The sequence below is a fragment of the Podarcis gaigeae genome (genome assembly GCF_964106915.1).
Source record: "Podarcis gaigeae genome assembly, chromosome: 16".
In the NCBI taxonomy this organism is placed as follows: Eukaryota; Metazoa; Chordata; class Lepidosauria; order Squamata; family Lacertidae; genus Podarcis; species Podarcis gaigeae.
In genome coordinates, this window is record NC_139693.1 from 8798551 (window position 1) to 8810568 (window position 12018).

At 50.7% G+C, this 12018-nt stretch overlaps 1 protein-coding gene across 30 annotated transcripts in view; it reads left to right on the forward strand.

Annotated features, from left to right (window-relative positions):
- UBAP2L (ubiquitin associated protein 2 like) overlaps positions 1-12018 on the forward strand; it is a 50047-nt gene that overhangs the window by 36788 nt on the left and 1241 nt on the right. For 9 of the 30 annotated variants that reach the window (XM_083715563.1, XM_083715548.1, XM_083715549.1 and 6 more), the window contains 7 exons: positions 2006-2094; positions 2392-2445; positions 3097-3178; positions 4457-4674; positions 4774-4879; positions 7906-7973; positions 9602-9799. In XM_083715563.1, the coding sequence (XP_083571689.1) occupies positions 2006-2094; positions 2392-2445; positions 3097-3178; positions 4457-4674; positions 4774-4879; positions 7906-7973; positions 9602-9799 (815 nt within the window). Of the gene's footprint in view, positions 1-2005; positions 2095-2391; positions 2446-3096; positions 3179-4456; positions 4675-4773; positions 4880-7905; positions 7974-9598; positions 9800-10137; positions 10174-12018 lie in introns of all 30 variants that reach the window. The other 21 variants (XM_083715542.1, XM_083715553.1, XM_083715571.1 and 18 more) reach the window with 7 other exon arrangements.

Consider the following 12018-nt stretch of genomic DNA (forward strand, 5'->3'; position numbering starts at 1 on the left):
TGGTTCCAAACTACAAGAAAGAAGATTCCACCTAAACATTAGGAAGAACTTCCTGACAGTAAGAGCTGTTCGACAGTGGAATTTGCTGCCAAGGAGTGTGGTGGAGTCTCCTTCTTTGGAGGTCTTTAAGCAGAGGCTTGACAACCATATGTCAGGAGTGCTCTGATGGTGTTTCCTGCTTGGCAGGGGGTTGGATTCGATGGCCCTTGGGGTCTCTTCCAACTCTATGATTTTATGATTCTAATAACAAATCACACACACACACACACACACACATTTTTAAAAAGCTGTAGAATAATAATCAGCATGTTTGAAGAGAAATGTTTTCACCTGGTACCTAAAGATACGTAACGAAGGTGTTTAGGTGAGCTTCCCTGGGGAGAACATTCCACAAACGGGGAGCCACAGCAGAAAAGGCCCCGTTCTCATGTTGCCACCCTCCGGATCTCTCATGGAGGAGGCAGATGTATAAAGGGAGGGGGTTTTTAACAATGGAGAGTGCCAGCAGAGCTGTGCTTATATGGTTGGTTGGTTCTCGCATTTCCTGCCCTCTTATAAGAGTCCAATTGTTGTTGCACTTCAGTTCCTATGAGCCGTTGACCATTGGCTTCCTATGTGGGGCTAATGGGAGTTGTAGTCCAACAACCTCTTGTGGGGGGTTTGTCACAGGTTTGCCCCAGCCCTGTAATAAAGCAAGAAGTGGGGAGAACACTGTGAGCACCCTCTGTGCCACACGTTCTGAAGCATGGGTGCACCTTCATTGCGTTGGCCATCCAATCCCTCCTTTTCAGCTATGTCTAGTCCCTGTGACTAGCGACTAGTTTAGTTTGGAGCAGGACTGGATAAGGTTGCTGCTGCACTTGCAGGTCCCATCACCCCTGCGCATTGGTCACACTGACTGTGGCTGCGGGGAGCTGCGTCCAGCAATGCTTGGAGGTGCCCCTGGCATATTCTGTAGGATCACAGAGTTGGTACAGACCTCCAAAGTCATGTAGCCCTTCCCTCTACTGATGAAGGAAGTCCAATGCTAACAATACTGAGCTGAATATACCAAAAGCCTCGGTCCAGTATATCTGAAGGAGCGTTTCCACCCTCATTGTTCTGCCTGGACACTGAGGTCCAGCGCTGAGGACCTTCTGGCGGTTCTCTCACTGTGAGAAGCCAAGTTACAGGGAACCAGGCAGAGGGCCTTCTCGGTAGTGGCGCCCTCCCTGTGGAACGCCCTCCCACCAGATGTCAAAGAGAACAACAACTACCTGACTTTTAGAAGACATCTGAAGGCAGCCCTATTTAGGGAAGCTTTTAATGTTTGATGTATTACTGTAATTTAATATTTGGTTGATGCCACCCAGAGTGGCTGGGGAAGCCCAGTCAGATGGGTGGGGTATAAATAAATTATTATTATTATTATTATTATTATTATTATTATTATTATTATTATTATTATTATTACTGGCCGAAGTCAGCTTCCTATGTCCCTAAGCCAGGGACAGGGAACTTTCTGCCCTCCAGGAATTTCCAAACCACAACTCCCATCATCCCATACTGTTCCTTGGGGTTGATGGGAGCTGGAATCCCGCAACATCTGGAGGGCCGCAGGGTGCCCACCCCTGCTTTGCGCATCTGCAAGTGCACTTACATGGTCCCCGATTTGTTGGGACATGTGTCTAGGACAGGCGTGGAATACTTGTGGCCAGATGTTGCTCCACTACAACTCCCCTTATCCATGCTGGCTGAGGTTGATGGGAGCTGGAGTCCAATAACATCTAGGGACAGCAGGCTCTGGACTTGCCATCTTCCGCACACAGAAGCTTGTTTCCTCCCACTCAGCTATGAGCTCTATCCTTACTCTTCCGTATCTAACGTTGCCAGTCGCACACTTTTTAAATTTTGGTTTGTGCGTGCTCTTTCTTAATTGTAAGTCTCCCCGCTTCTCAGTGCCTTTGGGAGAGGAGGGGGCAGTGGTCCTGGGATGTCCGTAGTTAACTCTGCTTTCTCCCCCTAGGGAAGGCTCCACCCAACCTGCCTCCAGGTGTGCCGCCGTTGCTGCCGAACCCGTACATCATGGCTCCAGGGCTGCTACACGCCTACCCGGTGAGTAGGGGCCGCTTTACAGTTCCATGCCAGTAGATCCTGCTTGGCTCTTGACCATAGCATGGCAGGAGGGACAGAGCATGGGAAATCAACCTGGAGTCGGTACCAGATGCAGTCAAAGCAGCCTCCAGCCTGCTTGTGTTGCAACATCTGACTCCGACAAAAAAACAACAACCCAAGACCTTTGAAATAATCCTGGTTTATGGGAAGCAAATCCAAACACTACAATACAATACGAAAACGAACGTCCCTTGTGAGAGACACGGGCCTCTCCCTAACCTGCTGCTTCTCTTGCAGCCGCAGGTTTATGGCTACGACGACCTACAGATGCTTCAGACGAGGTTCCCCTTGGTGAGTTAAATTCAGCCCTCCCTCTGCCCTCCTAAAATAACATCATCATCATTGCTACTTAGAAAACATGCCGCCTCCCGCTGTTCTGCATTGTGTAGCAGGACACCTTTGTTCCTCTCTTGCAATGTTTGTAACACTTTCATAATGGAGCAGACTGGAATAATCTTAAATGCAAACCCCCCCGAAATAAACTGAAAATAGATTGTCTTTGTCAATGACATTTGTATGCCACCCTGTAACATCCGCTAAATGCTATGTGACACCTGGGAGTGGTACTTTGCCATTAACTAATAAACGAGCCCAGTTTTTGAACAAAGGTACTGCTTTTGGTCTTCTCCTTCTTTGCCTGCCCCTTCAGATATAGCTCTTGTTTTTCACAAAGACACCAACCTTTTCACTTGGGGCAGATCCACGCTCTGCCCGTTTAAAGCACAAGGCTACCCCCAAGGAATCCTGGCGACTGTAATTCCCCCCTCCCAGAGCCACAGCCTCCAGCATCCTTAGCAGACGACATTTCTTAGGATTCTTTGGGGGGGGGGTCACGTGTTTCAAATGTGTGCTGGGGTTGCATTCTGGTACCTGGAGGCCAGTTCCCTCCTCCTCCCCAGTTGAGATGAACATCCTTAGCTTCTCCTCCTGCCTCTCTTCCAGGACTACTACAGCATCCCGTTCCCCACACAGACCACCCCGCTTACTGGAAGAGACGCCAGCTTGAGCAGCAATCCTTACTCTGGTAGGAGACGGTTGGGGAAGGGCAGTTCAGTTGTCGTCCTAATCAGGCTAGTTCTGTAGGTTTCTGTTCAACAAACGTATTTCCAGTATTCATATCCTGTCCATCAGTCAAAAGAGGCTCTCCAAGGGACAATGCAGTTCCTTCCCTAAAAGACATGACACATGAAAGAAAAGGGAATGGGGAAGGGAGCGATGTGAACTGCAAAGCATGACGACATCTTACATTCTTCTTTATATAGAAAGATACCTGCTAGAACACTAACTTGGTGGCACCAAGCTAGGTCCTTTGGGTGGGTTTTTCTTGTGGGGGTGGGTTGCCACTTACCGTATTTTTCTGTGTATAAGACGACCCCTATTTTTTCAAATCCTAAATTTGGAAATCAATATTTTAGGGTTACCATAACTTTAGAAGTGAAAATCCGAGCAATCGGCGGCGGTAAAAAGTTGTTCAGCCTTCTGGGGGCAATCGCCCTCAATGCCATTGAGCTTTTTTTCAGGCAAACCAAGACCAACCCACCGACCAATCACCCTGCCAAACACCACACTCTGGCCCACCCAAGCCAAAAACCCAGACATTTGATGGACCCCTGTGCATTCACTATCCATGTAGAAGACGACCCGCAATTTTGGACTAAAAGGGGTTTTTTTGGTAGCAAAAAAAACAACCCGTCTTATACGCTGAAAAATACAAGGTATTTAAAGTATTTACAAACATCATTTGCACAGAAAGCGGAGCAAGGTGGTGGACAACACGCAGAGGCAGCTGTATCCTATCAGTAATGTTACGTAATCTCCCTGTGTTGCTGGAGGAGGGTGATGGCAAACTAGATACACACTTTTGCCATTGGGACCCTACACTGAGACCATATAACACCGGTCTTGAAAGACCTACACTGGCTCCCAGTACATTTCCAAGCACAATTCAAAGTGTTGGTCCTGACCTTTAAAGCCCTAAACGGCCTCGGTCCAGTATACCTGAAGGAGCATCTCCACCCCCATCGTTCTGCCCGGACACTGAGGTCCAGCTCCGAGGGCCTTCTGGCGGTTCCCTTGCTGTGAGAAGCCAAGTTACAGGGAACCAGGCAGAGGGCCTTCTCGGTAGTGGCACCCACCCTGTGGAACACCCTCCTATCAGATGTCAAAGAGAACAACAACTGCCAGACTTTTAGTAGACATCTGAAGGCAGCCCTGTTTAGGGAAGCTTTTAATGTTTGATGTATTACTGTATTATTATTATTATTATTATTATTATTATCATCACTCTCCCCTTCCCCCCCAGGTGACCTAACGAAGTTTGGCCGCGGTGACGCCTCTTCCCCCGCGCCGGCCACCACCCTGGCCCAGCCTCAGCAGAACCAGACCCAGACGCATCACACCACCCAGCAGACGTTCCTGAACCCAGCCCTGCCTCCCGGCTACAGCTACACCAGCCTGCCCTACTACACCGGAGTCCCGGGGCTGCCCAGCACCTTCCAGTACGGGCCAGCTGTGTTCCCCGTGAGTGCCGGCCTGCTGTGGAGCTGTGGGGCTGGGGTGGAGCCAGATCCGGCCGCTTCCTCCCACCCTGCTCACTCCCCAGCCTCTTGCTTTCCCCAGGTGGCTCCCACTTCTTCCAAGCAGCACAGCGTCAACGTCAGCATGAACGCCTCGGCCACCCCCTTCCAGCAGCCCAGCGGCTACGGCTCCCATGGATACAGCACCGGTGAGTAGGTGGGGCAGCCACAAGAGTTGAAGGGAGTGCGTGAGATCGTCTGCAAGGGGCATCATTTGCCGCCGTTCCCTGCCTTGGCAAGGCTCACTGGGCGGTGGCAAGGGGCCTTTAGCCCAGTCCTGCAGAACGCCCTGCTACTAGAAATCTTCAGGCAGGCCCTTCCATTGCAGCCTTTTAAATGCCTGCTGGAAACTTGGGTTCCGCCAGGCTTAGTATGCAAGCCAACATCTTTCAGCAAGAGTTACCATGATTTCTGACTTTTAACTTTCATATATGGTTTTTGGGCACAGTTGTTGTAAGCGGTATACAGTGGTACCTCAGGTTAAGAACTTAATTCGTTCCGAAGGTCCGTTCTTAACCTGAAACTGTTTTTAACCTGAAGCACCACTTTAGCTAATCGGGCCTCCCGCTGCCGCCGCCGTGCGATTTCTGTTCTCATCCTGAAGCAAAGTTCTTAATCCAAGGTACTATTTCTGGGTTAGCGGAGTCTGTAACCTGAAGTGTCTGTAACCTCAGGTACCACTGTATAGATATTTTTATAAATATAACAGAGTGGTTCATTTTTAAAAATCGAGACAAAAGCCAACATGGTTACTTCCAGATGTTGCAGGACACCAGCTCCAATCATCCCCGGCTAGGATGGCTGATGGGTAGGGATCATAGGATGTTGACATGAGCCAACAGTGTGACGCGGCAGCTAAAAAAGCCAATGCAATTCTGGGCTGCATCAATAGGAGTATAGCATCTAGATCAAGGGAAGTAATAGTGCCACTGTATTCTGCTCTGGTCAGACCTCACCTGGAGTACTGTGTCCAGTTCTGGGCACCACAGTTCAAGAAGGACACTGACAAACTGGAACGTGTCCAGAGGAGGGCAACCAAAATGGTCAAAGGCCTGGAAACGATGCCTTATGAGGAACGGCTAAGGGAGCTGGGCATGTTTAGGCTGGAGAAGAGGAGGTTAAGGGGTGATATGATAGCCAAGTTCAAATATATAAAAGGATGTCACATAGAGGAGGGAGAAAGGTTGTTTTCTGCTGCTCCAGAGAAGCGGACACGGAGCAATGGTTCCAAACTACAAGAAAAAAAGATTCCACCTAAACATTAGGAAGAACTTCCTGACAGTAAGAGCTGTTTGACAGTGGAATTTGCTGCCCAGGAGTGTGGTGGAGTCTCCTTCTTTGGAGGTCTTTAAGCAGAGGCTTGATGACCATATGTCAGGAGTGCTCTGATGGTGTTTCCTGCTTGGCAGGGGGTTGGACTCGATGGCCCTTGTGGTCTCTTCCAACTCTATGATTCTATGATTATAGAGCTGGAAGGGACCCCAAGGGTCATCTGCAATGCGGGAATCTCAACTAAAGTGACCATGACAGGTGGCCATCCAACCTCTGCTTAATAACCTCCAAGGAAGGAGAACCTTCTGAGGAAGACCATTCCACTGTCGAACAGCTCTCACTGTCAGAAAGTTCTTCCTGGTGTTTAGCCAGAATCTCCTTTTTTTGTAACTTGAAGCCATGGGTTCGAGTCCTACCCTCCAGAGCAGGAGAAAACAAGCTTGCTCCATCTTTCATGGGACAGCCCTTGAGATATTTGAAGATGGCTATCATAGCTTCTCTTTTCCAGGCTAAACATACCCAGCTCCTTCAACCATTCTTCACAAGGCTTGGTTTCCAGACCCTTGGTCATCTTGGTCACCCTCCTCTGCACACGTTCCAGCTTGCCCACATCTTTATTAAATTCTGCTGCCCAGAGCTGGACTTCAGGTGTGGCCTGACCAAGGCAGAATAGAGTGGGACTATTACTTCTCCTGATCCAGGACACTAGATGTTTGTTGATGCAGCCTAGAATAGCACTAGCCTTTTTTGCTCCTGAGAGTTGCCTTCTCTGGGACTGAATGGACCCCGTGGTCTGACTTGAGACAAGGCAACTTTGCATGCTCATAATATTAGGGTCTGTTATAAAATGCTACGGCCATCCTTTGACTCAGGCATAGGCAAACTCTGGCCCTCCAGATGTTTGGGACTACAATTCCCATCATCCCTGACCACTGGTCCTGTTAGCTAGGGATGATGGGAATTGTAGTTCTAAACATCAGGTGGGCTGGAGTTTGCCTATGCCTGCATTGACTCCTCAAAAATAGGTCCATTGGGTTGGTCCTCTTGATGGCCCCACATTTCTCCACAGATTCCATCACATTCGTTCATTTGTAGTTTCATTTGCATGCCTCTTTCCAGCCAAAAGAACAGCAAAGAAAACAGGAGGAGGTCTCACAATCAACCACTGTGAGAGCCATTTCATAACGGCATCCTAGCGGCAAATATAGCAGCATACAAAAAAACCCCAGCACTTCATTACTATAACTGAAACAAGATTATGTTAGCGTTAGACCTCCCGTCAACAGCAAAAATAACAAGGGAGCTTCGCATCTCACCTTGGTCCCAGAAACACCCTTTCCGTTGTGTTGCTCACAGTCCCTCTCCTTGCAAGGCTTCCAAAGGCTGCGGTTGGGGTAGCTGGGAACTCCCACCCTGGTTTTGTTCCCAGATACAGACGCTGCACCGCTTAATCAGGAAAGCAGACACAGACACGGCAATAGGTAGGGCCTAACACTCCAAGGAACTTAGTCTGCATCAGTATGGTAAAATGAGTATCTGGCCACCGAGACTACCTGGGCATTCCAGTGACAGAGCAGCACTGCCAGATTGTGAACCTGCTCCTTCCGGGGAAGACAACTGACCAGTTTTTCGGACGTGGGAGCCACTCTCCCACAGTGCCTCCCTCTTGCTTCTTCCTTGTTTTGCTTCTTTCATCCCTCCACTGCATCCAAGCTGATGTGCGCACATGTACACCAAAGCAAGCCTTTGCAACATCAAGATATGGCTAGGAGGCTGTTCTCGCCCTCAGATCGCTCTGGGAAGGAGCTAGGGGAGGGGAGCCAGGAGGGGAAGAGTTTAGTCTTTGCATGCGACCGACCAAGCTAACTGCTAACGCCACTTTGTTCCCCCCCCCCTTTTCCAGGTGTGTCAGTAACATCCAGTAACACAGGAGTGCCGGACATCTCTGGTTCTGTTTACTCCAAAACACAGGTTGGTGCTTCGATGGGGGAGGTGGCTCCCGAGTGTGCCGTGTGAGGTTTGGGTGCTTGGCTGCCTTGCAGTAATCCAGTTGGAGCGTAGGAACAAAGGAACTGCCTCGGTTTCCCCACCAAAATCTCCTCTTCCACTGCTGAGAAACAAAAATAATACAGTCACAAAAAACGGGGGAGGGTCCTGAAAAATACAGGCAACTCGTTTTAGGTGCAACATTTAGTCGTGCCTAAAACGGGTTGCCTGTATTTTTCAGGACCCCCCTCCCCTGCTTTTTGTGATTATATTATTTTGTGCATGATTGTGAACATGCACATAGCACCGAACCCAGAAGTGACCCAGAAACATCAAGAAAGACATCATTAAAAGAGTGGAGCAGGGGCAGAACGAGGTGTTTCAATTGCTCCTGATTTCACGCAAACACGCAGTGACCCAGAACGCAAACCCCACACAAATCAAGGGTTGCCTGTATACATCTTGGGAGTCAAAGGCCCATGGGTAAAGAGATGGATCTTCAGCATTCGCCAGAAGCTGTATAATGAAGGTTCCGGGAGCTTCTCTGTGCGGAGGGAGTTCCACAATTTTGGGGCTGCCACAGAGGAGGCCCACACCTTGGCCAGCCCCTCCCTGAGCCTACTGAGGGAGGCAAAACTACCGAGCAGGTCCCATCTAGAGAGTCTGTAGGGCAGGATCTGGTCTTTCAGATATTTGGGGCCTGAGTGGTTTAGGGCTTTAAACGCTTAACGTGAGCACCTAGAATTGGGCCCAGAAATGAACTGGCAACCTGTTTTCAAAGAGGGCTTGTGTGTGATCTGAATGGAACTCCAGTGGGTAATCTGACAGCTGCATTTAGGACCGTTTCTGAGTCACTTTCAAGGGCAGCCCTATGTGGAGCACATTACAGATGGCCAGATATTGCTGCACTCCTGACTCTCATCATCCCTGACCATTGAGCCACTCTGTGACTGTTGCAGGGACTGATGGGAGCCCAGCAACATCAGGAACTGGGTGTGGGGTGGTGACGCAGGTTCCCTGCCAGCGACATAGGCATAGCTGTCAACCGTCCCTTATTTGGCGGGAAAGTCCCTTATCCCAGCGCCGTGTGCCGCTGCTGTCCCTTATTGATGATGTCCCTTAAATTTCCCGGGTTTCATGCTCGCCCAGCTTGGGAGGGAAGGAGTGGCTCAGGGTCCTCCGCCGTGAGAGAGAGCGCGTGCTGGTGCTTGTCGTCCTAGCGCGAGGAGTTCCATCGGCCCTTCCCCGCCCAGGGGGAGGGAGAGAGACTCTTGCCCACGCCGCCCACGAGCCCGGAGGCAGCAGCAGTGGTGGCAGCTGAGGAGGCGGCCTGGGGGAGGAGGAAGAGTAGAGGATGGGGAGGGACGCAGAAGGGCGGCGCTTTAGCAGCCGCCGCAACCGCCTCGTGCCGGATTGACAGCATCTGTCAATCCTACCAATGTATGTAACTCTTCACAAGAGCAAAATCCCTTATTTTGGCTGCTGATCCCTTATTTTCGAGGCTGCTGGTCCCTTATTTTTAAATCTGTAAGTTGACAGCTATGGACATAGGAGACGCTTGGGGTAGAATTCCTGTCCCTAAACGCCCCTCTGTGTGTATGTCTACCCAGCAGCAGTCGTTTGAGAAGCAGGGATTCCACACCGGAACCCCCACGGCCTCCTTCAACCTGCCGTCAGCGCTGGGCAGTGGCGGCCCCATCAACCCTGCCACCGCCGCAGCATATCCGCCGGCCCCGTTCATGCACATCCTGACGCCTCATCAGCAGCCGCACTCCCAGATCTTGCATCACCACCTGCAGCAGGACGGGCAGGTAAGGGCGGGTCCCAATACACCTTCCCTCCTTTGGGCAACCACCACCTGTCTCCAGGTCCCTCCTCCTCCTTCTCCTCCTCCTCCTCCTCCATCTCCATCCCCCTCATTGCACAGAGACGTAAAACAACACACCTCATGCACACGCCGTAGGGAAGGCCCTGGGATACTTTTCTAAGAGGTGCCTTGACCACCCCATCTACTGGTTCGTTACCCGGTCCACTTCTCCCCTCCTGCCACATCCCAGACTCGTCCTCGCACACTTGGGTCCAGGGGGGCTGTCATAACGTCTCCTTGTATTTTCCATATCCGGGGCCTGCCTCCACCTTCCCAAAACAGTCGATTTTGTACTTCCAACGCCAGCAGGAAGACCAGGTAACGAACCTCTTGGAAGGGGGTGATCGCTTGCGCCCATCCTGCTGCGCTCTGGTGGCCGTGGTCAGTCTTTGCCGTAGGCTAGGGAGCTGAAGGGAAGCTTGCATTCCTCCCATGTGTGTGCCGGACTCCAGCCTCCCATCGTTCCTCCCTGCCTGTTGACCGGAGGCTCCTGGGAGTCCAGCAGAACCTGGAAAAGGCTGCCAGTTCCCCCAGCTCTGCCCCAGACAGATGTGGGCATAAAAACACAACCATACACACACAACACGCACAGGGCGACGGACCCACAGAAATCTTCATTCCCTGCTCCTCCCTCTGTCCTGGGGCTGGTCGATGGTGAACCAGCCTTGCACAGGCTCTCTAGGGAGAACGGAGCAAAGGCAGGACGTGTTGGAAGTGAGGCAGCACGTCATGAGCAGAATCGGAGAGTTTGAAGGGACTCCAAGGGTCATCTAGTCCAGCCCCCTACAGCACAGTTAAAGGAATTCCAGGCAGATGGCCAAGCAACCTCTGCTTAGAAACAAAAGATCCAAGCTGTTCCACTATCAAACAGCTCTTTCCGCCAGGAACGAGGCTGGACAACCAAGTTCCCTCCAGATGATGCTGATTGGCAGTTCCCATCATCCCTGAACATAGTTCTGGGATGTTGGTGGGAATTGCAGTCCTTCAGCATTTAAAGGGCACCACGTTGGCGATCCCTGGCGATGAGCTTTAACCGTGCGCTGTATTAAGAAGCACTTGCTCCCTCTACCAAATTGTGTCGGGTGCAGTGTGGATTCCCCGCCACAGAATACCGGGATCCAAGTCGGCTCGATGAATAAAATCAAATTACCATATTTTTTGCTCTATAAGACTCACTTTTTCCCTCCTAAAAAGTAAGGGGAAATGTGTGCGCGTCTTAAGGAGCGAATGCAGGCTGCGCAGCTATCCCAGAAGCCAGAACAGCAAGAGGGATTGCTGCTTTCACTGTGTAGTGATCCCTCTTGCTTTTCTGGCTTCTGAGATTCAGAATATTTTTTTTCTTGTTTTCCTCCTCCAAAAACTAGGTGCGTCTTATGGTCTGGTGCGTCTTATAGAGCGAAAAATATGGTAAAAGCTGTCCAGTTTCGGTCTCCCACCTCAGATCTGAATGGCCAAGCACAGAGATACGCTGCAGGTGCTGTTACGCTCAGCAGGCAGAGCTGTCCAGACTATTGGCTATGCTTTGATAACTAATAGCATCTGCTAGTGTCTTGCCCCACCAGGTCGTAAAACTCTCCACGTCAGGTTTTGCAACTAGAATTGGAGTCCCTTGCTTTCCCTGTCTACCCAACGGCACAGTAGGATTTGGGACATCACAGGGAGCGTTTGTGGCAGTTTGCTATGGTCCTCGGCCATTGGTGGCACAGTCCAGACTCTTCCCTCTAAAGTAGGAGGAGGGAGGATCTACTGATAAGTTGCCGCTTGCCATGGAATTGGCAAAGGTTTCTGACTTTCACTTGTTTGGCAGCAGAAGGGTCTTTCCAAACCCTGAATTGGCAGTCCAGGTGCAGATTTGTACTTGTGTACACCGGTCATCCCCATGTATGTCTCCCGGAGTATGCTTGGCTTCGACCCCCACCCAAAACTTGTCATTTTGTGCATCTCTCCACACCCACCCTGTGCTGTACATGGCTCTGGCTGGTGGACTAACAAAAGCCCTATTAAAAAACTCCAAGCCCTCCTGGCCTTGCTCAGGAGCCGGGCTGCGAGAAACTTGTGGGGTCCTCCAGATGTTGCTGGACTACAACTCCCATCATCCCTGACTTATTTGCCTTTGCTGGCTGGTGGGAGCTGCAGTCCAGCGCTTAGGTCACTGTTTTCCAA